The sequence below is a fragment of the Cyanistes caeruleus genome, chromosome 13 (genome assembly GCF_971803275.1).
Source record: "Cyanistes caeruleus chromosome 13, bCyaCae1.hap1.1, whole genome shotgun sequence".
Classification (NCBI taxonomy): domain Eukaryota; kingdom Metazoa; phylum Chordata; class Aves; order Passeriformes; family Paridae; genus Cyanistes; species Cyanistes caeruleus.
Window position 1 is genome coordinate 19887613 of NC_141713.1, and position 26937 is coordinate 19914549.

Consider the following 26937-nt stretch of genomic DNA (forward strand, 5'->3'; position numbering starts at 1 on the left):
AGCATTTTAAATAAATGGATTGGGGTTTTTTAGTCAAAAAGTGGGTGTTTTCTCCCCTCCTGCAGGACCTAACAGGGATCAGGCTCTCTGACTTAGCAGCTCATTACAAAGCCTTGGGAAAGGAAGCGGTCACTTTGCTGCTGTGTGAGGACTCCATACAAAATCTGCATGTGCTGCATGCAAACAGCTGCTGCTGCTAAAAGCCCACAACCTAGAAAGCAGGGAAACATAAAGCTGATGCTCCCAGGAGGATGTTTTGTCCCCTCCAACACACCTCCTGTGATGGAATTACTTGGCCCCACGTGCACTTGGCTGTGGGCACCACCTCAGTGATGGTGTTTCCTGTATTGCCTTTCTGGTGCCAGACCCGGAGTGCCATGGGATGTGCTGGACGATGTGCGTGGGGATGGCTGAATTTAGGGTTATGTTTGCATAGGGCTCCTCTCTGTAGCCAGGAGCCAAACGGAGTCAGAGGCTGGGGCTTGAACAGGGCAGTGGACCCAGATGTGGTGGGAACTCGGCTGTGGTTACCCCCAGCCAGGCTCACACCTCTTCACAATATGCACATGTGCAGAAGGAGATACCCCTGAGCTCCTGCTGGAACGAAACGGTCACTCAAAGCCAGATGTGGGCTTAGTTTGACTTTGAAGTGACATTCAGTGCCATGGGGACAGCACAGGTGTCTCCAGCCAGGCCAGTGGAGGACAGGGAACACACTTGGCTTTTGTGGTACAGGTGGGGGTGGTGGGACGCCCAGAGCAGGGCAGGGCAGGCCCTCTTCCACCTGTCCTCAGTGCTGGGGAAGCAGGACTGGCTGGGCACAAGAAATGCTGGTTAAGATAACAGGGCTCAGATCCCTGAACATCTCTCATTTGGCAGGTTGACCCAAGCTCTTGGGGTTTTACAGTTTTGCCTAGCAGAGGGACCAAGCTGGGGGGTGCTGTATGGAGGAATAGGCTGTGTACTGCATTTTTTTCCTCATCTTATCCAGCTGCAGGCTGTGCTTTAGGATATGGCCAATTGGGCACCCACGTGGGCAGGGAGAAAGGAAAGGAGATGGATAATGAGGGTGGTGAGGCCCTGGCTCAGGTTGCCCAGAAAAGTTGTGACTGGCCCATCCCTGGAAATGTCCAAGGCCAATGTTGGATGGTGCTTGTAGCAACCTGGGATAGTGGAAGGTGTCCCTGTCCATGGCAGGAGGTTAAATGAGATTAATTTGAGGCCCCTTCCCACCCACACCACGCATAGATTCCATGATTCTGTGGCTGAACCCTGCTCCTCCTCCCAGGCGCAAGAACAGAGCTTTGTGCGGGGCACACATGGATGTCCGTGAGGATGGTTAGGTTGCTCTGGCAGGAGGAACCAGGCTGCTGTCCCCAGGGGACCGGGGATGCTGTCGGGGCCGATCTGGGGCTGCTTTCCTGAGCTCTCAGGGCCACTGTCTCGGAGTTACAGGATCCCCGTCCTGAGCTCTCAGCGCTGCTGTTGTTGGGGCTCGGGGCTCTCATCGGGGGTCACAGAGGTGCCGTCCGGGGGTTCTCGGAGCCCCGCGGGGCTGAGCCGTGTGTCCCCGGCCCGGGGATGCGCGGAGGAAACGGCACGGCCCCGCCGCGAGATCGGAGCCTGGCGGGCCCTTTAAGAAAGTCGAAACCCGAAAGTTCATCAAAGTTGACAAAGTTTTTCATGGAAAGGAGGGGGGAAAAAAATTAAAATAACTCTAGCCCAACAACCAAAAAAACTAACTCCCCGCGGTCCCGGGGGGCCGGGCCGGGCCGGGATTGGCGGCGGCGGCGGCCGGGGGCGGCCCCGGGCGGGGCAGGCGGGCGGGTCCCGGCCCCGCTGCTCGATGCGCGGTGGCGGCACCGGGAGCGGCGGCTGGGGCTGGGGCTGGGGCTGGGGCGCGTCGGCCCCGCAGCTGCGGCTCGTTGCGCTCCGCTCGGCCCCGCTCCGCCCGGCCCGGCCCGGCCCGGCCCTAAACAGCGGCGCCGTCCCGGGACGCCGTATGTGAGCCGGGAGGGCAGTGCCGCGTCGCCCCGCACCGCCCCGCACCGCCCCCGTACACCGGCACCGCACCGGCACCCCGGCTCGGCCCCGCGGAGCTCCGGAGCAGCCGGCACCACCCCCGCCCCGGCACCCCACCATGAGCAACCTCAACAAGGACACCGAGCACACCAACAGCGGCGGCACCGTCGAGGAGGAGGTGGGCGCCGGGCCGGGGCCGGGAGATAGGGCGGCGGGGAGCCGGGACACCGGAGTGCTTGGGACCGGGGACCCGGCTGGGGCTGCCTCGCGACGGCGGCGGAGAACTGGGAGCGGCGACGGGAGCAGGGACGGGACGGCGGGGCTGGAGCGCCAGGGTGTCGGGGAAGCGGGGCTGGGGTCTTGGGGATGGAGCAGAGCGGTGTCGGGGAAGCGGGGCTGGGGTCTTGGGGATGGAGCAGAGCGGTGTCGGGGAAGCGGGGCTGGGGTCTTGGGGATGGAGCAGAGCGGTGTCGGGGAAGCGGGGCTGGGGTCTTGGGGATGGAGCAGAGCGGTGTCGGGGAAGCGGGGCTGGGGTCTTGGGGATGGAGCAGAGCGGTGTCGGGGAAGCGGGGCTGGGGTCTTGGGGATGGAGCAGAGCGGTGTCGGGGAAGCGGGGCTGGGGTCTTGGGGATGGAGCAGAGCGGTGTCGGGGACCGCGGCGCGTCGGGAAAGCCGGGAAGGAGCGCCGAGCCTCCTTAGGGGAAGAGGGGAGCCGGTGTCGTCGGGGAACCGGAGCCCAGGTGCCGGGGCTGCTCCGGGCTGAAAAGCTGGGGCCAGGCTGTGGGAGCCAGAGTACGGAGATGTTTGGGAGCAGTCCCTGGCTGTCCCGAGGAGGGGCTGGGGCCGGGCAGGGCGAGTCCCCTGCTCAGCACAGCGTCCCTGTAGCCCTGTGGGGCAGAGGACTGGCAGGTCCCCCTTTCCATGCGGCGCAGCCGGTGCCTGTGGGCATGGGGTCCTGATGCCAAGACCCTGTAGCTGGAGGGCTCCTGGATCCAGCACTGTTATACCCGTGTGGGCTGCAAGGGAAACACTTGGACAATAGTGGAGAGCCCCTGCCCTGCTCTGCGCATGCTGGCAGCCTGGCTGGGGCTGGAGGACTGTGAGCTGACCTGCCGGCAGCCCCTTCCCGCAGGTGCCAAGCCAGCCAGAGCCTGGATGCTGCTGGATTTAGGGCTGGGAAGGCTAGTAAGGGTCGGCTGTCTGTAGCCACAAGCCAGAGGTTGCAGCCCTCAGTTCAGTTGCATCTGAACTTTGGCTGTTGGAGCCATTGGCCGCCGTCATCGCTGCACTCCTGGAGCAGGTATTGGCACAGCGGGTTACTACTGCCCTCCATCTTGGAGAGGGCTCTGGAAAACGCCTGGCCTTGGAAGCGTTTTGCTGCAGTCCTCCGCCCCTGGCCCTCAGGACTGGGGAGGTGCTCAGTCCCCTCCCCTCGCTGTCCTCCGTGCGCTCGCGCCGCCGCAACATGGCGCCCGGCTTGCCTCAGCAGCCAGCGGGGCCCTGTGGGCCTGTGCGCCGGCTGACCTGGGGCTGTCGTGTCCCCTGGGCCGCGGCCCCGGCGAGGGGGACCCGAGTAATGGGCTGGAATAGATTGGCAGGTGGTGGTTGTAGCAGTTCTGTCCTCAGTGTGGAGCAGGGCACGGCTGATGGGATGATGCAATGGGATGTGGATGCCGCTGGAGGGATGTCCCGGCGTCACTGGGTGGCACTGGCTTGGGTGGGCTGAGTGCCAGAGCACCTGGGGCCTTGTGCTGCTCCTGGTGGAGGGAGCTTTGCTACCTGGGGGTTTTGCAGGCTGTGCATGCGCATGGAGAAGGCTCCATGTGGCTCCTTGATCCAGTTGTTTACTGGCCTGCAAAGCTCCCTGAGGTTGATGCCACTTGGTGCAGCCCATCCCAGTGGTGTTGCTCCAGCTGGGCTGGTGCCTCAGAGGTGGTGGTTGGGTGAGGCCCCAGTGCTGGGGCAGAGCCGGTCTGTTCCCCACTGCCTGGTGGTTGTTTAGCAAAGCTGGGACATTTCAGGAGCCTAGAAATCGTCACCCTCTGGAGAGGCTGGTCCTCCCACGAGTGGAGCTTGATGGCTAGAAAACTGAGTTAAGGATGGGATCCCTGGGGAGTGGGCAGGGGTTGGACAAAAGGGGCTTCTGCTCTCCACTGTGCAGCGTCAGGGAGGAGCATGGGCTGTCCACCCTGCAGGATGGTTTGTGGCCTTGCTGGGCCTGTCTGTCACCCTGTACCCAGGGCTTGGTTAGGCTGGGACTGCTGGGGGGGATAATGTCCCAGTCCCTGGTGGGATTGCTGTTGGAAAGTCCTTTCCCCACCAGAATCCAACAGAAATAATGCTGTGGGTGCTGAGCACAGTTTGGGCTCCATGGCCTCCTCTGAATGCTGCTTTTTCCAGTACCTCCTGGCTGACCAGGAGCTGCAGAGGCTGACGGAGGCATAAGGAGTGACCTTTGTGTTCAGGATCCCAGCATGGTCTGGGGTTCTAAATTCTTGCCCCAAGCTCCCCTTGATACAGAGTGACAAATACGCTCAGTGCAAAGAGGAATCCTTCAGTCCCGCCATATGCAAGGAGGGTGTGCTGGAATATTTTCCCACACTGCACGGATAACGCCGCCAGATCCTGGCGCTGCAGACACTCCTCCATCCCCCCCCACCATGTGCCTCCTTCACTGCCTCCCCGAGTGTCTGCAGAAGGGCCCTGGGTGCCCCAGATGCAGCGGGGCGAAGCTCCCAAATTCAGCCTTTCCCTTTATCTTATCTGGGAGCCCCTGGATCTCGCAGCCGCTTCCTGGCTGGTGACATGCGGAGGACAGGAATGCCTCTCGCTCCTCTCGAGGTCGTTAACGGGAATGTTAAACAAACAGGGCCTAATGTCAGTCCCTGCTGTTCCTCACCAGACACCTCCCCAAACGGGATCCCTCCCCGCTTGCTGCTATCTTCTGTTTAATTTTCTAGGCAGCCGCCAATCTGCATGGCCACATCTCTCCTGGCAGTCCCGAGGGGTGGTGTGGGACAGGCAGCTGCCTAGGTGCTGCACTCCCACCCCTGTGGCAGGCAGAGCTTTTTCTGGCAGCTGGAGGAGCTCCCATACTTCCCCTGGACGCTGTGTGCTGTAGCAATAAAACCCTGTGTGTTCACCCTGCTCTCTGGAGTGCCTGATGTAGACATGTTGGTTCCACTCTAGAAATTAGTCCTCGCTCTCCTGGGAAGTCACCGGGAAGGTGTAGGTCTGCCGGGAGTGGGAGGAACCTGGAGCTCGTTGTGTAGATGCCCAAACCATCAGGTGAAGTCTGTGGTGATCTTGTGTGTCCTCTTGGCTGGTCTGGAGGGCCTGTTTGCAGCTCCATGGGTGGTGGCTGCTGCTCTTGAGGCAGAGCTTGGGGGTCCTGGACTGCTGAAAGTGGTGTGTTAAATGTGAGGTTGTGCTGGGAGAGCCCAGGTGAGGACCTGGCTAAACTCTGCCGAAGAGGATCATCCTAGGAAGAAATAATTCCATGTGTTAGGGTGAAGCCCTGGCACAGGTTGCACAGAGCCACAGCTGTGACTGTCCCATCCATGGAAGTGTTCAAGGCCAGGTTGGACAGGGTTTGGAGCAACATGGGCTGGTAGAAGGTGTCGCTGCCCGTGCAGACATGGTCTTTAAGGTTCCTTTTAAACCAAATCGTTTTGTGATTCTGTGATCTTCCCAATTGGTCCATGGAGGGCTATGGGTTAGAAAACTGTGTTGTAGAGGCAGAAGGCTCTTGGCTTCCAGACAACCTCCTCAGTAGCAAGTCTTCCATCCCTTTTTCCTTAGCTGCTGCACTCCAGGGCTGCTGGAACTGCCTGGAAATGCTGCTGGTGAGCGGTCTGTGTTATGTGCTGAATGTCTGTAGCGCCTCATGGACTGGTGCCAGGCATCTCTTGACTTCTGTAATCTCTGCTTGAGTGGACCTAGATACCTCGTGCATGTGTGGATTCCATCTCTACAGCTGCAAACAAGTAAGATTAGTGTAAGTTCTGGAATCAGATGACTCCTCTGATGCTGTTCTTCACTATGAGGAACATGGAGGTGTAGTAGTTACGGTCCCCACTCGCTAATTCTCATCCCTCGGCCTGGCTGAAGCAGGATGGTGCCTCAGAGCTGTTTTCATGCATCCTAAAAGTCCCCCAAGTGTTGGCTGCAGCTTTCTGTCAGTGACAGATTGTTGGCTGAGCAGACAGCCTGGAGTCACCCTGCACACAGGGGTTCTGGGAACTGATGTGTTCCCAGACATCCTCTTGGTCTTGAGTTGAGCACTGGGTTGCTCTGACAAGGAGGAGCGATGTGGGAATCCCCCCATTATCTCCTCATGTCCTGGTGCCTGTGAATACACTCTGAAGGAGCTTCCTTCTCCTTTCTCACTCTTTCAAATCTAAGTTTCTTAGATACATCCCAACTCAACTAGTCTCTGTGATGGGGTAACTTCTTTCTCCTGCTACCTGGGCTATTAAATGAGACCCAGCTTCAGAAATGAGTCTTCCTCCTTCGCTAATCAGAGGAGCTGCTGAGCAGGACCTTCCCTTCTTAGCCTCAGAATTAATGGGTTTTTGGTGGTGCCTGTGGAAGTTAGGGAGGGCCAAACTCAATGGTTCCCTTACTAGGTCTCTGCTTTGCCCTCACCAAAGTCAAAGGATGCCCTTTGATATGTCTGGGAGGTAGCTGAGAGCAGTTCAGGCTTTGCTGTCCTTCCTCATAGCTCTGCTTGAGGATCTGGCACTGTGAGAATTCAAAGGGTGACTCTTGCTGGAGCTAATGTGGAAGGTTGTGGAGTGAAAGATCCTTTGAGTTTGCTGGTCTTGGCTGTGCCAGATCCTGGAGACTTTGCTGCTTGGATGACAGTGCAATGAGCAGTGCTGCTGCCTGTTCTGGAGCTCTGTCTGCAATAAATGCTTCAGCTTGAAGCTCCACTGTGGCATGGCTGTGGAAGTGAGGTGGTTTGACCTCACTACAATACTCAGTATCTTCCTTCAGCATGTGGGATAGTGGAAACCGAGTTCCTGCTGTGTGCCTGGCCCTGTGAAGGGATCTGATGAGGGGCAGGGCAGTGGGGGGCAGCTCTGGCACTGGAGCTGCTGAGCCTGGCCCACACTGAGGTGTGATCCTGAGCCAGCCCAGCACTTCTGATGAGGAGGGAGTAGTGGCACCAGGGGACCCTGCCCTTGACCCAGCAGAAGTGGGTGCCACGGGCTTGGCAAGGATTCTCTGGCCACTGTCCTGTAGGATCATGGTGTGCTGAGGACCCAGTGGGTGGTCTTACCCTTGTGGAGGTTCCCCAGCTGTGCTGCACAGCCCAGGAAAAGCTGTGGAAATGTTTGTCCTCCCGGTCTGGGATGATGCCTTCCCTCCTGTGCTGCAGTGGTGACAGGTTCTTGCACTGCTGTGGGGTCAGCCTTGGTGTGTGTCTGTGGGTCAGGAGCTGTTGGCCTGGGGATATGTGTCCTTCCCATCTACTTCCAAGGACAGGGGGCCTCTGTCTCTCTCAATGTGTAACAGCCCTGGCTTACCTGTAGCAATGGCCCGAAGAGCAGCATGAGCCATGGATTGGGAAAGAGCGGCCACAGGGCACGTTGTGGGCTCGGGTTGGCACTTCTGGTCCGTATTTTTGTAGCACAGCCCTTCCCTGCTGTCTAGTGGTGCTGTCTTGCTAAGATTTGGACTGATGCAGTGTTGGCTTAGTCCTGTGAGTGGTTGTCATCCTCCCAGGGTCCCCAAAGGTTGTTTGGGCTGTGTTGGGGGTGACACTGCAGTAACTGCTGTGGGCTTCCAGCTCTCCATCCCCTGGGTTTTATGGAGCACTTGCTTGTTGGGCTGTGGAGGTGCCTGACATGCTGCATGAGGCTGAGGCATGGCCATTGGTGTGCTGCCCCAAACTGGGGTGATTTGATGAGAGATTCCTCTGTCTCTGGATGTGTCCTGGGAGGCACAGCACTGTGAAGTGCCCAGGAATCATTGTGTGGTGGGGTGAAGCACATACAGGAGTACTCACTGGGAAAGATCAGAAGTGAGAACATTTCTGGTGAGGATCCTGCTTCCAGACCCTTGTCTCCTGCCAGTCTCTGCCCTGGGGAGGAACTTGTTTCACCACTGTCTCCTGCCAGGAGAAAAGGTGCCTGGCTGTGGGCTGGAAAAGTTTGTCCATAGCAGGTAAAGTTTGTGGCTCCAGCTCATGGGGACAGGTGTCTGCAGGTCCCCAACACCAGAGAGTGGCAGGTGAGGGTGTCTGGAGCCCAGGGCTTAGCGTGGTGGCTGGGTAGGGCCAGTGGGGATGTGAGTGTCGTTCAGCATGTTGGCTGTGGCACTTGTGCCTGTCCCCTCTGGCTCAGTGGACCTCTTGGCAAGGTGAAAGGCAACCTGAGGGTGCTCAGCCAGCCCCCAGGGGAGTTGCCCTGTCAGACAGTAATCTCTTGGGAATTATGGGGCAGACCTTTCCAGATGTTTCATCAGCTCTGAGCCTCTGTTGTGGTCCAAACCTATCTGGGTGCTGTCCTTTTACGAATTTGTGAGATGCTGCAGACGCAGGTGATGGCACTTGATAGCAGGAGGAAGCATCCATGGCAAAGCCACACCAGCAGTGCTTCCTCTGCCAGGGCCAAGGTCTATTCTTGGGTGCCTGGTCTAATCGGCTTCCATGTGCTTCCTGCTCTCCCGCAGTGGGGCTGGTGCTTCCCCCTGGTCGGAGTGTCTTCCTCCCCTGACCGCAGGGGTGGCTGAGCCCCGCTGACATCCCCTGCCCGGGTCCCTGCCAGCAGAACCCGGCTCTTGCCACCTCCCTCCCGGTTGCTAGAGGGGAAACCGAGGCATGGAGTAGTGAAGAAGCCAGCTGCAAGCCCCTTCTCTCAGGATTCTTGTGGTGTGGAGGCTGCCCTCGTACAGAGCACACATCTCTCTCCCCGTTTTCTCCCCCCTTGTGCTTGCTGGGACTCGGTGCTGAGGACCAGAGCAGCCCTGGCTTGCAGTGGCAGAGCTCTGCAGCCCCAGGGCCTGTGTGGGAGCCCGAGAGGAGGATCCGGTCCTATTTTGCATCCCTGCCGCTGGAGTCCGTGTGCTCCCCTCTCCTGCCGTGCAGCTCGCCGCCCCGTTCCTCTCCCGTGCCTTGGAAATGCCGGGGCAGCCTCGCTGCATCCAGCGCTCCCACGTCGGGTGGCCCTGGCCGCATGGCAGGGGACAGCCCCGGCGCTCTGTGTCCCCCTCCGGCCTCCTTGGTGGCCCCGGAGATGGTCTCCAGTGGAAAAGCTGTGCTCCACATCCCTGAGAGTGCCCTTGGGGTGCTGTGGCACAGCTCGTCTCTGTCCCCTGCGGGATGGCATAGGGCTGCTGGCACAGGGGGAAGGCTGGCTGGACGTATGGGTGTGAACTGGTGGGAAATGGCTCTTTTCTAGGAAAAACCGACGTGCGACCGGGGTGGCTTCCTGGAGAGGGGGAATGTCCGACGGCACAGTGTGGGGGAGGCATTAGAGCACATTGCTGCCGTTCCTGTCCTCAGGTGTCTCTGAGCCACCGCTGGGAAAGCCTTGTGTTCTGTAGCTGCTGGATGCAGGACCAGGCCAGCTCTGGGGGGCTGGAGCAGCCCAAGCTGTGCTGTGGGTGATGTGGTTAAAATCTCTCCAAAGGGAGGACTGGCCCTGCAGGCTCCAGGAGGGGATTCAGAGCAATCCTCTGACAGAAAATCCCCGAGCACTGCAGCCTCGAGGGGTGGGTACCAGTGCCCTTGCAGCAGACACTTCTGACATAACTTGACCCTTTTTGGGCTGCAGGGCTGCTCAGAACTCCCTTTTGAGAGCTCTTACTCCAAAGTAGCCGTGGCCAGGAGCTGTGGGAGCTGTGCTGGTCTCCTGGCAGTGCTGGGGCTGTGCTAGCACAAAGCAAGTGCTGCTGCCTGGCTCTCCTGCAGCCTTGGTGTGAAGCTCCTGGCTGTGCTGGCCCAAGATGTGTCTCTTTGGGGAGATGTAGCTGTGTAAGGACTGGCACTGAGAACTTGAGGGCTAAATGGTTTGTCCGTGTTCCTCCCTCCCCCTGCATGAGAAGCTGTGCTGGGGATCCTCCCTCTCTAAGAGATGGCCTAGATGGTCTTGTCCCTCCTGGCATGAATCCTGTTTTCCATGGCTCTCCTCCATCTCTGTCAGGTGTTTGGACTGGGGACATCCTAGAGGGGAGGGATGGGGAAGGAAGAGTGTTTTCTGCAGGGCCTGCAGCAGTGTGACTCTGCTGGGCTATCTGTAGGTGAGAGCTGCTCCCTGCCCTGCTTTCCCCCATCCCCATGTGTCCAGTTCAGCTCAGTCCTGGCTGGGATGTGACTGCTCTCACCTGGCATCTCTCTTTGAGTGGCTGGCAGCAGGGCCTAAGAATGAGCAGAAGAACATGGTATTCCTGGAGATCTGCTCCTGCTGGATGTTTGGACATGTAGTTTGGCCCAGGCAACTCCTGATGCAGCTCTGGATGGATATTTTTGATGGCGTTTTTGTTTGTTTTGTTTTGTTGGTTTTTGTCTTGTGACTTTTCCAGATGCACTGTGGGGAGGCTGGGTTTGGTGTTTGGTGGCAGGGACTTGAAGCAGGACATATTTTAGCAGAAGCTAGCCTGTCATGGCATATTGAGTTTAAGGGCTGGATGCCTGGATTTGTCAGCCCTGGGTGGTACTACTGGGCTGTCAAAGCCTGCAGGGCTTGGGCTGACTGGAGGGTTCTGCTGGGGTTAATCCACTGCAAGTTGCTTGTCCAGACCCTGTTGCCCTCATCTACAGTTTCCTCTCTTTGGGAGCGGGAGAAGAGGCTGGACCAGGTTGCCCCCAGTGCACAAGAGGCTCAGACTGGTGAGCTGCCTCCTGCTTTTCTCCTGTGGGGTAACCTGAATCTCCTTTGCTTCATGCCTGATGTTGGAAGTGAGCTCCCTTCTGGCTTAACTCACTCTGTCCCTTGAAAATATTGCTCAGGTCTTTCACCAGCCTCAGCCTCCCTTCAGAGAATAACTTGGTCTCCCTCTTTCCTTACCCTTCTCTAGATCACTTATGGATGTGTTGAATTGCAGAGATCTTAATATAAAAGCAGCTGCTTGGTCTTGTTGCTTCCAGCAAGCTCTTCTGAGCAGGGACTTCCTTCGTTTGTCTTGAGAGCCTCTTTGGAGAAGCTGGCTGGTGGCATTTGGAATTGCCCAGGCGTTGGAGCAATGGTAGCCCTTGATGGGTGCTGTGGTTTGGCTTTCCCATGCCTTCTCAGTGCTGTGGATGATGACAAGCAGGACTTGGAGGCCAAGGGCAACTTCTGGCCAGCGAGAGAAGATTTCTTGCTCCTGTCCTTCGCGGCAACTGATGGGGCTGGCACTGGGAGCCTGTTACCTCTGACAAAAAGCTTTTCTGGGTGCCTGCCTTGCTCTGTTCATGCTGATGGGAGGGCTCCAGCTCTGGCTTCCCCCTCCCTGAGCCACCACACATCTTCCATCCTGTCACGCCTGTCGCAAGGACTTACTAAGTGATGCATCACGGGGCCATTTAGAGACCCAACAGGGATGCAGATTTCTGTCTGCTTGGAAGAAAAATCCATTCTGGGGGCTGAGCACACTTGGATCCTGAAATATTGAAAAGGGACAGTGCTTTCACATGGCTGAGGCACATGTGTGCCACGACACTTTGCAGTCCTTCCCTGCAAGAGATGGCTGTGGGTCTTCTGGGAGTGCACTGCAGGCGCTCTGTCGAGCTCATGCTGAAGTGCAAGCGCAGAGGTCTTTGAGGCAGCCAGCAAGCTGACAAACAGTGGCACTGTCCCCTCTTCCCAGGCATGGGGTGGCCTTGGAGCATCAGATGTGGGGTGGTATGGTTGGGGAGCCTGTCAGCTTTCCGAGCCTGGGCTTGGAAAATGTTCCTGGAGTGCTCCACATGGCGTCCTGCTTCCCAAGGCAGGGCAAAGCAAGAGTGTGTGGTTGAAGGGTCGGGGGACAGGATGGGAAGGGTGCTCTAGTTCTGCTCCTGAGATGTGCTGGGCCAGAGAAGGGCTCCTTACACTAGTCTAGTGGGAGACAGTGGCAGTCCTTGGTCTCAGCATGCACAAGAGAGCAGGAGCACCCCAAGCCTTTCACAATCACTATCTATCCTGGGAGGCTTTACCCTGGGAAGGGCATTTGTCTGCCTTGGCAGGACTGTCCTGGGCACAGGAGCTCAAGGAGGTGAGTTTTCATCTGTAAGTAAGAGAAATTTCCCTGTGTGGAGGAGTCTCTAGCTGGCTGCCCCTAAAGAATTACAGAAGCAGGGACTCCTATGTTTGCAGGTCTGTCTCCTGCCCAGGAGCAGGGCAAGCGTATGCTGCTTACTTTGGTGGTGAAAGTGGTTTTGAATACAGCCCACTCTGTCTGGGGAAGGTGAAATGGCTGAGCAAAACAAAAAATGTGGGAGCAGAGCCTTTCTGCCCTGCAAATGTAATGGAGAGGTCACTCTGTGCTGGAAGCAGGCCAAGGGATGAGTTCTGCCTTGGAGCTCCTGCTCCTTGTTAATAGTAAGTGTCTTCATGACCTTGGTTGTGCATAACTTCCCTTTCCAGCTCTGTGCTGGTTTACAAGAGGTCCCTGCAGCTTCATTGTGCTGCTTCCTTTGGAAATAGTCTGCCAGCCAGTGTGCAGGGAGAACATGCTCATGGCTGTTGAGCAGAGTTGTCCCAGGCCACGAGCCTTCAGCACTTTCTCCTTCCTGGTTATTCGAGTGAACTATTATCTATTATTTTAATGGATTATCTATTGAAATCCTCCCCGGCACTGTATTTTTTGCTGTGACATACATGAGTGTGTTTGGACTTGGTCCATGAGTTGAACAGCCTGGGAAGAGCAGATGCCTACGGGGGTTTGGCCCAGCAGAGCTGCTCTTGGCTGGGCAGAACAGAATAACTGCTCTGAGAGTGGGTTTGGGAGCAACTTCTGAAGGGTCTGAGTGTGCTGGGGAGGAGCTGGGATGGACCCAAAAATCTTCCTTCAGTGATGTTCTGGGGCTGTTGCAGAAGTCAAAAGCTACGAGTGGGGCAGTGAGCAGGGCAATTCTCCAAACTGAGGACAGTCTTTGAATTGGTGATGGAATTAAAGTGCCAGGGCAGGTTGAGGAGAGGAGAGGAGATCTATTATGTGTTCTGTAGAAAGATCTGGAGAGAACTGGGATTTGTACTGGTCCCTTCTGGACCTTTGGGATGTGTCAAACTTAGTTTTTGTGGCAGTGTGTGGTCTTTTCCAGTTTAGCCATCAGGGTCCTGTCAGGCTGTGGGGTTGGTGTTTCATTCCTTGATCAACCAGGCCATGATGCCAGGGACTGAATTTTTGTAAAGGCCTCAATCCTTTGAGGTGGGCACCACAGGGCTAGGTGTGTTTTATCCTGGACAATGCTCCTCCAATGCAGGGAAGGGTTAGATGGACCTTTGATGCAAGGTGGACTGTTCTTACTGCACTTAATTGTCTGAGCTGTGCTCTGTGCTCCTTCTTTGGCACAGAACATCTCCTTTTGGTACAGCTGGCTGGCCTCTTCCCTAGGTACGGACGCTGTTTGTCAGTGGCCTTCCTGTGGATATCAAACCCAGAGAGCTCTACCTTCTCTTCCGACCATTCAAGGTAAGAAGGCCTTCACATCTGGATTTTGGAGGGACAGATGTTGTTTTGGGGATGGCCTGGCAGCAAAGGTCTGTCAGGGGAAGTAGGGATGAGAATGGAACCCGAAGCCAGCACGGGATCCCACGACTCGTGCTCAACTGGGAGCCTCCAGTTGGAGCCTGCCATTGGAATTGTGCTGTCTCTAAGCTTGACAAGACCTGCTTGGTCAGCCCTGCTGCTCAACTGGACCAGCCCTTCCTTGGGGACATGTCCTCATGCCCCAGACTCTCCATCCCTCTCTAATGACCACCTAGGCTGTCTCTGGGGAAGTCTGCACTCCTTGTAGCACAGGGAGGGTGCTCTGCTTTCTCTAGGCACTAGCCAGGGCAGGGGCTCATCTTCAGCTGGATGAAGAGCTAGGAAAGGGGAATTCCTTCCCGAAGGGCCAGGGTGGAATAGCTAAAATACTTGCTCTGCCCCCAGTCTTCTCTACTGGTGGAAAAGAAGTGTAATTGCCCCTGTTTCTGCCTTGGCCCCTGCCCTATGGAGGGCTTGGTGCTACAGGAACTCCTGGAGCTGTGGTATTGTGTCTTGCTTGTAGCGTGGCCTCTTCAGGAGCCTGACACTGACTTGCTTTCTTGTCTCCTGCAGGGTTATGAGGGGTCGCTGATCAAGCTGACTTCAAAGCAGGTACCTCCTTCCAGCCTGTGTATTTTTGGCTTTTGCTAGCAAACTGGATGTGCCAGGAGGGGAGAGGGGAAAAAAAATCCCATGTCACTGTGTGGGCCAGCACCAGTTACACAGCGGGGTACTACTGACCCAGCACGTTCTGAGTGTTCTCTATGTCTTCTCTTGCTGCCCTGGGTGAGACCAGAGGCTTCAGCCTCAAACCTTGTGCTGCCATCAGCTTTCCCCACTGCCGTGCTGCTTGAGGCAGGGGTACACACGCTGGGGGCTCGTCGGGGTCAGCAGTGTCCCCACACGTGAGAATGCCACAGGATTTGTGGTGGGAGCAGATGCAGACCAGGAATCTTGGGCCAGTGACCCAAGCCCCTATGCAGCTTAGGGTGGTCTCTTCTGCTGGTTGTCTGGGGCAGAGGGGGTAGCAGGGCAGCTTGAGGAGCTGGAATAATCCCCCAAACTGAAATCAGTGTTGTTTCTTTTAGCCAGTGGGCTTTGTGACCTTTGACAGCCGGGCTGGTGCTGAAGCAGCGAAGAACGCCTTGAATGTGAGTACCCAAAGTTCTGAGGGGCTGATGGGGCTGGGTCCATGCCTTGCTGGACCCAGAGCTGAGGGCAGAGAAAGGGCAGGGTCTACCAGCCGTGCCCTGGACTAGGGAAGTGCTCCTGCAGCATCCCACCAGGGAAGCAGGAGAGCTGTTCAAGGCTGACATCAGCCTTGGAAAATGGATGTAAGCTGTCTCCATGTAGTTTTGACCACTGGAAGACAGCTCTGAGGGCCTCTTAGGGTGTGGGGACCTGCTGTGACTCAATAAAATATCTTGAGACTTGTCAACACAGAAAGGCCATCCAAAATGATCCACATCCTGCAGGCCTGACCTGCAGATGGGATCTGATCAGCAGGACATGGCTCTGCTGTGCTGTAGAGCTTGCCTTGGGCTCCTAGTGCCTCTGCTCAGGCTGGCAGGCGTGCAGTGGCACCACAAGTGGGAGCTCCCACACAGATGGGGGTTGTTCCAACTCCAGTATGTCCAGCTGGACATAAAAATAAAAGCACATGGGAACCTGGGTGTTGCAGTGAGCTGACAAAAATCTGGGCATGTGACTGCAGTGTGGTGGCCTTGGGTCCTTAGCTGGGCTTTGCTCCATGAACAATCACAGCCTGTGCTTGGACTGGAGCTTCACCTCTGAGAAACTCCTGTGCTCTCTCCTGTGCCAGGGCATCCGCTTTGACCCTGAGAACCCCCAGACCTTGCGGTTAGAATTCGCTAAAGCCAACACAAAGATGGCCAAGAGCAAGCTGATGGCCACACCGAACCCCACCAATATCCACCCTGCACTGGGTGCACATTTCATTGCACGGGACCCCTGTGAGTATGCTGGGAGGGGCTTGGAGGGCGTGGCTCCAACCTGAGGGGTGCCCAACTCTGTGAATGCTGCCACAGTGGAAAGGAACCCAGACCCACCTCTGCTCTGCCAGGGGCAGGGAGGCCAGCAGGATGTTGGAGCAACAGGAAAACAACAGGCCTCTGGCCAACACAGAACTGTTGAGACATGACAGTTGGATTTGGTAGCTCAAGTGGCACCAAAAATCTTTTAAAGCATGCCTAATTGTAAAGCATAAAGGATGAGTCCTGTGCCATCACCCTCAATGTAGCCTGGTGGGCTGAGTAGCCCCGCTGAGGCTTATGGGGTGACCTGTGATGTGGCTCTGAGCCCCCTGTCCTGCATCCTGTGGCACCACCCCTCTGCTGCTTGTGTGGACCAGTCTGTCCAAAGCCCAAGTGTGGGGCTGTAATGCAACACATCCCTGGCAAGGCTGGGAGGCCAGAGGAGCAGCTGTGCCCACAGATCTTGAACCTCATCAAGACGGCAGTGCAGAGCTTTAGCCTGGGGTGGAGGATGCGGGGTCTGTTCCCAGAGCAGGCTGTTGGGGCAGCCCCTGGGACGCTGTCCCCTTGTCTCCTTGCCCTGCCTAGATGACCTGACTGGAGCGGCTCTGATCCCAGCGTCCCCGGAGGCGTGGGCTCCCTACCCGCTGTACACCACGGAGCTGACCCCTGCCATCCCCCATGCTGCCTTCACCTACCCGGCAGCTGCTGCTGCAGCTGCTGCTCTTCACGCTCAGGTGAGTCCCTCCCCACCTCCTGTGGTTCCAGGGCTGGGCCCTCCCATCTCCCCTCCACGGCTCCCATTGCCAGGGCTCCACTTGGCTGCCTCCAGCCTGGCCTCCCTGCACCTTGGCTCCCGGGCAGAGCCCACTGCTGGGTGCTCACTTCTGGCCCTGTAGGTCCAGCCTGCTTTCCCCTGAGGGGTAGGCAGGTGGGAGGAAGTCAGGGCTCAGTTTCTGGCTGGTCCTGCTGCTCCCCATGGCCAGGGGAGCTGTGAGGAAACACTTCCAGCCAGCAGGTGACTATTTCAGCTATGAAATGTCATCCCAAGTCACAGCAAGAGCAACGGGCTGAGCTCCGTGCTGAACCGAGGGGCTCAGCTGGGACCCTGTGGGCCGAATGACTCAAACACTTTCAAATCTGGAGGAGGATGTCCTGCAAGAGATGAGTGACTAGAGCCTTGCCCAGAGTGAGGAGCTGTGATGGAACAGGGTGTTAGCTACCCTCTGTACAGGCTAGTGAGCAGAATCCCTCCGTGTATGAGCCTCTGGAAGTGCAGGTGGTGGTGAAACCAGCTGCCTGGTGACCCAAGGCTTGCTGGCTGACAGCTGAGGATGTCAGGATGCCTGTACTGCTCTGACACAGATGCTTTAATGTACAGAGACCACATTAACCTCAAAACCATGAACATGCAAAGGGAAAATCAAAACAGAGTAGCAGTGTCCTAATTCCGAGTTAAGGTGCTTGGTTTGAAGCACTTGTCCAGGAGAAGCTGGAACCCTTGTCCCTGCCCTGCTCAGTGTGACCAGCTAGCTGTGCTCTGCCTGCTTCTGTCTCTGCTCCCATAAGTGGTGCCATGGGAGACTGGGGCAGTGGGACCGAGCATTGGGGCTTAACCTCTGCTCTCTGCCCTGCCAGGCAGGGTGTTGACTCCTACTCTTCCCTGCCTAAATGGAGAGGAAAAGGAGCTGTGTCCTCTCACCTTGCTGTCCTGGCTGGTAGTGAGCTATGTGGGCCCTTGGGCATCCTGTTGCTTCCTGCAAGCTTTGTGATGGTAACTGCCCAGCTTTAAGCCAAGCTTGCTTCCCAAATGCCATGTGGAGTGGATGCTGGCTCCCATCCTCTGTCCTGCCCCTCTCACACCTGCAGACCTCTCCTGCTTCTGCCCTTCTACAGGTGAGCTGTTGTTGGGCTGAAGCTCCTAGGGGCTTGGGAGAAGTACATTGGGGTTCAGGGCAGGAAGAACCCTGGAATATTCTTTCAAGGACCTCCAGAGCCAGGCTCATTCTTCACTGTGAAGATTGTGCTTGCTGGTGTTTTCCAAAAGCTGGTAGTGGTGCCCACAACTGCAGGACTGTGCTGTGCTCCTCAGTGGCCCAGGAGAGAGGTGTCTTCCTGGCCCTTGTGTTTGTAGGATGGTGGTCAAGGCTGAATTGTCCCTGAAAGGGAGGGCCAGGAAAAATCAATGCCTCTGGCCTGTCTGAGGTGGTTGGGGGAGGTGAAACTTCTACTGCAGTTTCTTCCAGGATGGTCATTGGTGAGTGTAGAGGGACCCTGAGTGTGAGGGTTAGACACCAAAACTTTATGGTGCAAAGTTGGGGAGAAAACTCTGCTCTTGTAGAGGGGAGGGTATTAAGGAGGCCTCCATCTACATCTTTCCCTCTGGGATCTTAGTTCCTGCCTTCCAGCTGGTGAGCTGCTGGTTTCCAAAGAGGTTGTTTGGCCTCACCATAAGACCCTGAGGCGCTCCCTGTGTAGGCAGAGCTCCCTGCCCAGGGATGCCCATGGGTGGTGATGGCCACTAGGCTTTAGGGAGTTGGTGCAGCCACTCCAGGCTTTGGCTGGACCCAGCTCTTTTCCAAAGAGGCCGTTGGGCAGTCCCAGCCGCTCCTGGCTGTGCGGGGCCGGTGCTGACCCTGCAGGGCCATGTCCTGGCACAGGATATGTTACCAATAAAATTTAGTGGGGTTAAACATTACTTGTGCTGGCAGCTCTGGGCTGAGCCCTGTCCCTTGCAGAGCTGAGGGTGGAGGGCAAGAGGGAGATGACTTTTGCTCACAAACTGGGCTAAAAGCTGTGCCTTTAGTCCCCCTGTGCTGAACCCTCTGCCCTCACTGGGAGGGGCTGGCTCACTATGTGGTGGGCTTGTGGGTTATTCCACAGAGCACTCACACTTCCTCCTGGTGGAACTGTAGCAGCTCCACAGTGATCAGCCTTGAGGAGGATGTAGCTAAAGCAAGATCTTGTTGCAAGAGATTTAAACCTGAAGGGCTCATCTTCTTGCAGTGCTCAGTTCAGCAAGGGGGAGAGGAGGTGGCCTGAAGAGCTGCCCAGAGGGCTGGCAGGAGGGATGAGGGGCAGGAGGTGCTGAGAGGCTGGCCTGGCCTCGGGAGCCCTTGGTAAGCCACTCCCAGCCGACGGCTGCTGCTCCTGGCACGTCCATGCCTTGGTGATGCTCCAGGCAGGTACCAGGCTGCTGTAGCTGTGACTGTAGCCTGACCCTGCCCCACTGGGGACTCTGCTGACTTTAAGATTGTCCCATCTGCCTTCCCTCCCTCCCACCCTCTCTCAAATCCCTCCTTTGATGTCCCTAGTGAACTCCAGCCATGATGCCAGCGCAGGCTAGCCCTGAAGCTCAGAGCTGTCCCTGGAGATGGGACGCCCTAGTGATGCCTTATTGCAGCTAGTGGAGTGGCTGTACTACAGCTCCATTCCTAGAAGTGTTAAGCATGATGGCAGCCACGTCTGGAAAGACTGGTAAGGTAACCATCTCTCCTCCAAGGTGCACTGTGGGATTTGCAAGCTTCTGCCCATCTCTGTAGCCCGTATCTCCTTGGCAATCCAGTGCATGGGCCTCACGCTACCCACCCACCAGAGCCTGGGGAATGAGATGCCAGGCCTTCTTTCTAACCCACATCTCCAACTTGGCAGCACATGACATGGCGCACACAGCATGGCACCATCTTACATCAGCTCCTCCCAGCTGAGCCAGGCTCGGCCAGGCCCTGCCGGTGGGAGGGGAGCAGCCCGGTTGAGCTGGGGCAGAGACCACCCTGCCACTCGGCCTGAAAGAAACCTGGTTTCTCCCCAGCCTTGACCCTTCGAGGGCAACCAGAAATACACCTTGACCTCACTCTGGCACACGGTGGGGGAGGTGAGTGATGTGGTAGTGATAGCACACGACTAAATTTTAGTGGGCACCTTAGACAACAGCACTTGCCGGTCACTTTGTTCCAGAATCGCATACCGGGACAGACCCTGCCCTTAATTGTGGGTCTAATCTCACCTCTTTCCTCTCTAGTAATGGAAATGGAGCCAGTTCCTACCTGGAGCTTGGCTTCTCTCTTGCAGCCTGAAATCACAGGCAGGACACAGGTCGTGTGAGCCGTAATGGAGGGAATCGGCAGCCTTGGGAGAGAGGGGTGTGGTGTAGGAGACCGGGAGCTTTGGACGAGGGAAGGCACTGGGACTGGTTGGCAGGGGGATGGTTGATGTTTGACCGAAGGAAATGAGCCCTGGTGCATTCAGTTCTCCCTGCAGTGGTTCTGAGCAGACTTGCTCCTCTCTCTGTGGAAGTGATGATAAGAACCGACCAAAGATGGGGGCCCAGGTCTGCCCTTGCCTTTAGAAAACTGTGAGGTGCAGAGCTGGCCTTCTGAGAAGAGTTTGACACTGGCATGGAGACAGTGATACAGCTGGGCTTGCTCTGCTTGGTCCTGGTAGACAGGTGCATTCATTGCTGCTAGAATGGAGTTGGGCTGCATCGTGTCTCTGAGGTGGAACCGCTGGTTCTGGGATGCCTCCAAATCAGGCTGTGAGTGGGCAGCAGAGGATGCCAGGGCTACCCATGCTTCTAGAGCTCTTTTGCAGAGATGCTTCCAGCTGTGGATGTGTTTTTCTGTCCCTAATAACTTGTTGCCTGTTGGTGCTGTGGTGTAGGGCCTTGGCAGGATTATTTCTCTCTGGGTAAGCTCCATGCTTCCCAGGGATGTGAAGCCTCTTGTTCAAGACATTCATGGTTGTGGTCGCTTTCTAAACTTCAGTGGCTTGGTGGTGGCATAGCTGGCCAAGCAGCCCCAAGCCAGCAGTTCCCTCCTAGCCAGGGAGAAGCAGGCAGGATCCTCCAAGCAGAGGATGATCCTGAGCAGCTGTCCTTGCTTAGTGGTGGGTGAAAGGGACTGATGTGCCATCAGGAGAGACTTGTGGCCAACAGTGCCTCTTCCTGGCTGCCTCAATCCAAAAGAAAGCAGCACAACTTGCTGTAAAAGGGGAAATGCTTGTTGGTTGCAGTCTGAGAGAGGGTGTGTCTCCCTGAGCCATAGGGGTAAAAGGCATTGGATTGATGGATGCATGCCCATTAAAATGTTCCTGAGCAAGAGGACGGATCAGTGCCTGTCTTGTCCCACACACTCCTCCCCCTGGTGTGGGATGATGAGCTGATCCCCCAGAGCTGCCTGGGGACATGCACACGCTCGATCCCGCTGCACCTGGTTTTCCTGGTGGTGGGCTGAGCCGCTCTGGCCCCGCGCCTCGGGGTGCCCCACACCTCGGGGTGCCCCACACCTCGGGGTGCCCCACACCTCAGGGTGCCCCACAGCAGCACCCCAAGGGGCCATCGAGCAGTGCCTGCTGCTGGGGTGGGCACGTGTCCAGCACACACCAGTGGGTGACGTGGTGCCTGTCCTTGCCTGCCTGGGTCACATTCCCAGGGACTGCATTTCCAGAAGGAGCAGAGCGGCTCTTGGAGAGCTCACGGCCCGTGACCCGTGAGGTGCTGCCTGCGAGGTGCTTGCCAGGCTGAGGATCTCAGCAGCACCAGTGAAGATGCTGCTCTGCACTTGAGCAGCTTGGCAGCAAGATGCAGCTCTTGGACGTGTTAATTGGATCCTGCCAGCTCCTGGGAGCACAAGGAGTGCTTTGTCCCTGCCTGCACCAGGAGCCTTTCTGGTCCCTGAGGCCCATTCCAGCTGTAGAGATAGATCACAACTCCAAGAGCTGCTGGGGCTGGCTGCAGACCTTGAGGTAACTAAGGAGGAAAGGCAGGTCCTCCCAGCCAAAGGTGGTCTGAGGAGGGACCTGTGTACTTGGCCCTCACTTCCCCTCTTTTCTTCTGAAGGACTTGCTCTCCATGACGATGGTGGACAGTGGGACACTTAAATTCTGAGGGCAATTGAGAGACAAAGGAGGTTTTGACAAGGAGAGCGAAGCACTGATGGGCTGTCTCTCTGCCCCATTCATAATTTCATTGTGATTTTTTTAGGCAGCTGCTGGTGTTGTGCTGCAGAAAGGGACAGGTTCCTGGCCTTCGGGAGGTGGCAGGCAGAGCCACCCATTTCTCCTCTCCAACTGTTTGCTGGGACAGATGTTGAAGGCATCAGCATGAAGCTGCTGCAGTTGTCCAGCAGTGGCTGCCTCATCCCTGCGAGCAGGAGATGTTTTGGTGGTGTGACCAGGCTCCTTTCCAACTGTGAGCTAATGCCTCTCCAGAAACAACCGTGTCTCTTCCAGTAAAAGCCTCTCTTGCTTTGCTTTCCTCACCCAGTACTGAACATCTCCATTAGTTCTCAGCTTCCTCCTTGATGGTTGTAGTATTTTGAGGGGTGTGAAGAGAAAACTGCCTTGGCAGGTGGCTGGAGAGTGTTCTCTTGGCTATCTGCTGCCTCTGATCCACTGCCCCCAGTGCTTTCTGCTGGCTTCAGGAGCATCCCCCCTGCTGATCTCCTGCCTCATCCCATCTTCATCTTTCCTGTAGGCTCAAAGACCTGGCAGGTCATTCCCTCAGCCTGCCAGCATGTCAGAGCCTCAGGTTGTACCCAGGATTGTCACAGCTGTAGCAGCTCCTGTGGGACTCCAGGAGCCCCTCTCAATGCAGGGCTGGGCTAGTGGTCTGTGGGGCCACGGTGGGTCAGGCTGGGGGGTTTGGTGTGTGAGCAGTGTAGACCTGCAGGAGGAAGGCAAGGAGGGGTGGTCATTGCAGTGATGGTTTATTAGCACCAGAGCTATGAACAGTAAATGTTCTAAGAGAAAACCAGGACTTCAGTTGGAAATGGAGGTGCTGAGGCTCTGCAGGTGGGCCAGGAGGTGGCTCTGAGGATCGATGGCCACCAGGCTGGGCCTGGCCCTGTATAGCCTGGCTGTGCTGCTTGGCCGAGCCTGCGTGGGGTGGAGGCGGCTCTCAAGGCACTTTCAGCCTTGTGAATGCAGGGGGAGTTTCCTGTTACTGCTGGGCAGAAGGAAACTGCTTCCAGCTGTCGAGGGGAGGGGTGTGGAGTGGGAGATGCTGGCTGGGGAGGACAGCTGCAGAGGAGATGTGGCTCTGCTGAGCAAGCAGCTCCTGGTGATAGGGCTTGGGGGGAGCAAGAAACCCCTGTCCTTGCTCTGGCAGCTGCTGTGGTGGCCCTGTAAGCTGTCAGTGATGCTGCTGCCCATTCCAAGCCTTCCTGGGTGGTGTCTGTGCACAGTGTGGTAGCCCTGACTGGGCAGCAGAGGAGAAGTGAAAACACACTCTGTGTGGCACTTTGGTCCTGGCACTAGATGGGATCCCTCAAGGGAAGGAGGGTCTTGTTAAGGTCCACACCCTTGCTTGCCATGGTTGGACTGACTGGGATGCTGTGCCATGAAGTGAGGTATGGGGCCAGCTGGGAGCTGATTTAGTGGCACCCATTTGTCTTGTGAAGGTGTCTGGCAAGGGTCCAGCACATGATGGAGCCATGGTATCGTTTGAGTTGGAAGGGATCTTAGACCAGTCTCATTCCACCCCCATGCCATGTGCAGGGACATCTTCCTCTAGACCAAGTTGTTCCAATTCTTGTCCAAACTTGTTCTGAGCTGATGAGAGGCTCCTGTGAGGACAGAGCTCCTGCTGAGTGGCAAGGCTCATTTAGGAGCCCTCTCCTGGAGGGGGACTCAAGGCCACAGCTCATGTCGCTGCAGTTCCTGACATTGCAGCCCTCATGCCTGTGGGGGAAGAACGTGGCCACTGCAGGCAGCAGTGCCAAGGTTGTGGCCATTTGCTGCATGTCTCTGCACATCCTTGGGAGAGGAGCATCTAGCCAGGCTTGTTTGGGTCAGGGGATAGGAGTGCCAGGATGAACGTGACAAGGGGAATGGCTTGCGTGGGGCTCCAGGGGGTTTTCTGCCACTTTTCTCCCCATCTTAGGGCCAAGTCCATCATCATGCTGGTTCCCAGAGCCCTGAACGTGCTGAGGCTGTGCTTCTCTCCTGGCAGCTGGAGAGGGAGGAGCAAGGGGTGCTGCTCCAGCAGCAGAACCAAGCTCCAGTTGCTGCTGCAGCTGCTGGATCCATGCTCAGTCAGGTGGCACAGGCTTGTCTCGTGCTGCTCTCGGGCGCTGCTGGTGCAGCTCAGCTGGACACACTGGCCATGCTGACCATATGGGGTCAGCTGGATGTCTGAGGCAGTGGGGCTGGACACTGCCAGCTCAGTGTGTCTCCCAAGGGGCTGGAAAGGGTCTGTTCAGTTACTGTCCCATGTTTGTTGTTAGGTCCCAATCCAGCCCCTTCCTTGGCAAGGAGCAAGTCTGAGAAATAGATGTGGCAGCAAGCACCTGCCAGGGAAGCCTCCCAGTCTTGCTTGCACACAGCTCTGCCAAGTTCTTCCCGTGGTGTTGTTTGCCTGGAGCCACTCCTGGTAGCAGGGTTGGGGCTTAGAAAACGCCATGGGCATCTGCTGTAGTGGATGAGCTACTTCTTCCCCCATACATGTCCTGTAAGAGGTTGTCTGGTTTTGGTGTGTAGTCTTGAGATGCCTCCTTTGGCTGACTGAGGGTGGAGCTATTCAAGTTGTATTAGAGCTCACCCTGGGGCCTTCTTTTCCATGCTGGAGACATCTTTTCTCCATGGACCTTGCACATGGCTTGAGGAGATGAAGGCTTTTACTCTGGCTGAGGTAATTCTGGATCATGGACCTCTTCTGTGGCTTTCTTTTCCAGATGCGTTGGTATCCGCCCTCTGAAGCTACCCAGCAAGGATGGAAGTCTCGTCAGTTTTGTTAGTTTGTTAGTAAGTAATTAACTACTCTTGGAGTCAGGTCTTTGTCTTGCTCTTCCTTGGACTCTTGGAGGGAGGAGGGAACGGGAGCTTGGGCTCAGCCCCACAAGGATGTAGTTGGGTTTCCTGGATGGGTGATGGGGGCAGGGGCACCCCCATGCCCTGGGCTGGGGAGGGGCTGTGGGAGACGCTCGGGACACGGGTCCAGCTGGCCCTGCTCACCTTGCTCCTCTCCTGCAGTGTCTCTTCTTGGCCTGTGTTCCTCCTCCCTGCCCTCCGCAGAGGGATGTTCCAGGGACGATGGCTCCGACTCCTCTGGATTTGGTATGTGGCCAGCGGACACTGCGCCTGGCCCCACCACGCTGCCCCCGGGCCTGCCAGCACCCCTTTCCCTGGACTGTGAAGCCATTGTGGCCTCAGCCATGGGCTGTGCCTCTGTCCCTCTCTCCATCCATCCATCCCTCCATCCCTCCCCAAGCCATCCCCAGGACCTCCTCCCTGGCTGAGCTTTGCCATCTGGCTGCACTGAAACCCAGCTGGGGGGAAGGTCCTGGGCTTCCCCGGGCTCGCCCTGCCCCGGGGGCAGCTCGGCCGAAGGAATCGAAAGGCAAAGTGGGTTTTGCATGTTTTCTGGCATGAATTAAAACACTTAACTTGTGTCTGTGTGAGTGTAAGTTTGTTTGTTCTAGCGTTTGTGTAACCGTTAGCAACAGGTCTTGGCCCAGCAGATTGATCCATCAAGGTTTTCCTCTTACTTCGGTGAAGACTTGGCTTTGAGAAATACTAACTGTCCTTGTCTCACCCCTTTTCCCACCTCCACCCTCCCCTCCCCAGGATGACCAGAAAAATTTGAAAAATGCTTTTTTTTTCTTTTTTTCTTCTTTCTTTTTCTTTCCTTCTTTCTTTCTTTTTTTTTTTTTTTTTAAAGTACGATGCACTGGGTTTTTGTTCTCATCCATTCTGCTCGTTTTAAAGTCAGGGTTATTATATTATTTTTTTCCTTCTTCAGACTTCTATATATAGAACAGCTGTAAAATATCTAACCTCTTCTTTTTTTTCCCACATTCTTCTGATTGGAGAGCATCCAGTCTTGCCAAATAATCAGCCATCCTTATGGGAATACCGAACAAAAAAAAAAAGTATGAGTATTTTTGTAACATGTGTAATAAGGAAATATTTATGCATCATAAAGAATTTCTTGTGTGTTTGTGTGCAATTAATTATTATTATTATTAAAGAGAAATTGTAATCCTGTAAGATAAGTTAATGTTTAGTTAAAAGCTTGAAAAAGAAGGATTGTCTTCTGTACCAATGATTCAGTCAGGCATAGTAAACAAGAAATTGTGCAATTTTTGTTTTAGCATCTTATTGCTTGGTATTGAAGTGCTTTAAGTATTATCTGACCATGGCTCTCTCGCTTGTATTAAAAGATTTGAGAATAAGTTGCTCTATAATTGCTGATCCTATGAGAATGTGAAACTGGATAATATATGAAATGCAACAAAAAAAAAAAATACCCAGCGGCTGCTGTGACTTTTTCTGTGATCTTGGGTGTTTTCTTGTGGGAATGGTGTGGGATGCTTCAGCCCCAGCCTGGTCCTGTTTCCCGGGCTGGAAGGATGCAGGCTGGTTTGGAATGCAGCTGAGGACCAGGAGCTGGGCTCTGCTCTACCCTGCTGGGAGAAGGCCAAGTCCTTGCCCGTCTGGGCCGCGCTGGGAGGGGTGGTGGAGGCTGGAGGCCTCTGCGGGGGGAGCCCTGAACTCTTTTGGGGTGTTTCTGTCCTCCCTTCCAGGCCAGCGTCTCCTCCGTGCCAGCAGTGCAGGAGATCTCCATAGAAGGGAAACGCTCTCCATGGCTGGAGCTTCTCCTTGTGCCTGCCCTGCTGCTGCTGGGGTGGGTGCCCGCACCTTTCCGTGCCCTTATCCGCTCCGGCAGCACTGGGAACGGCAGTCCCGGCCCAGGGGCTGCTGTCCCGCTGGGAATCTCCGTGCAGGGCCCGGGGGCTCTCCCTGCCGTGCCCCAGGAGTCCCCATGGCCCGGCTCGCTGACCCCTGCCTGGGGCACTCCGGAGCCCTCCCACGCAGCGACCCGCCCTGGGGATCAGTGTTTTCCCTCTCCGCAGGGCTTCCAGGGCAGCGCTGAGCGAAAGCAAGGGGAAAAAAAATTAGTAAAACAAAAAGGCAGGTCTAAAAATAGTCCCCCGTGCCTGGGAATGGACCGGAGCGAGCGCTGCTGCTCCGGGAAGTGACTCGCTGTGGGGCTGCGGGCTGCCCGCAGCACTGAGGGGCTGCCAGCCCCTTCCCGTGGGATCCCCCCGCCCGCCGCCCTGGCTCTGCCCTGCATCCCGGATCCCGCTCCAATCCCAGCTCCAGCGCCCTGGCTCTTCCCTGCCGGCTCTGTCCGCATCTCGCAGCTCTGCTCACCTGAGCGGAAACACTCCGGAGAGCAGCGGGCCATGGTGCCGGGAGTGTACAAGGCTTTAAATTATAGAGCAGAGACTTTTTCCTGGTTTTTTTTTTTTTTTTTTTTAAATCC

The 26937-nt window shown here is 56.4% G+C and overlaps 1 protein-coding gene across 4 annotated transcripts; it reads left to right on the plus strand.

Annotated features, from left to right (window-relative positions):
* Positions 1-1844: 1844 nt before the first annotated feature.
* Positions 1845-25852, plus strand: RBPMS2 (RNA binding protein, mRNA processing factor 2). Of its 4 annotated transcripts, none has more exons than XR_015275662.1 (9): positions 1874-2200; positions 13546-13623; positions 14254-14292; positions 14769-14831; positions 15503-15653; positions 16263-16411; positions 18989-19151; positions 24344-24413; positions 24642-25852. XR_015275662.1 is itself a non-coding variant. In XM_086848543.1 (8 exons), the coding sequence occupies exons 1-7, from the start codon at positions 2141-2143 to the stop codon at positions 24404-24406; spliced, it is 603 nt and encodes a 200-aa protein (XP_086704669.1). In that variant the 5' UTR covers positions 1845-2140; the 3' UTR covers positions 24407-24413; positions 24642-25852. The 4 variants fall into 4 exon arrangements, 2 of the variants coding, with proteins under 2 accessions (XP_086704669.1, XP_023790134.1); XR_002867149.2 differs by lacking the exon at positions 1874-2200 and adding an exon at positions 5894-6019; XM_086848543.1 differs by lacking the exon at positions 18989-19151 and having other exon boundaries at positions 1845-2200.
* The last annotated feature ends 1085 nt before the right edge of the window (positions 25853-26937 follow it).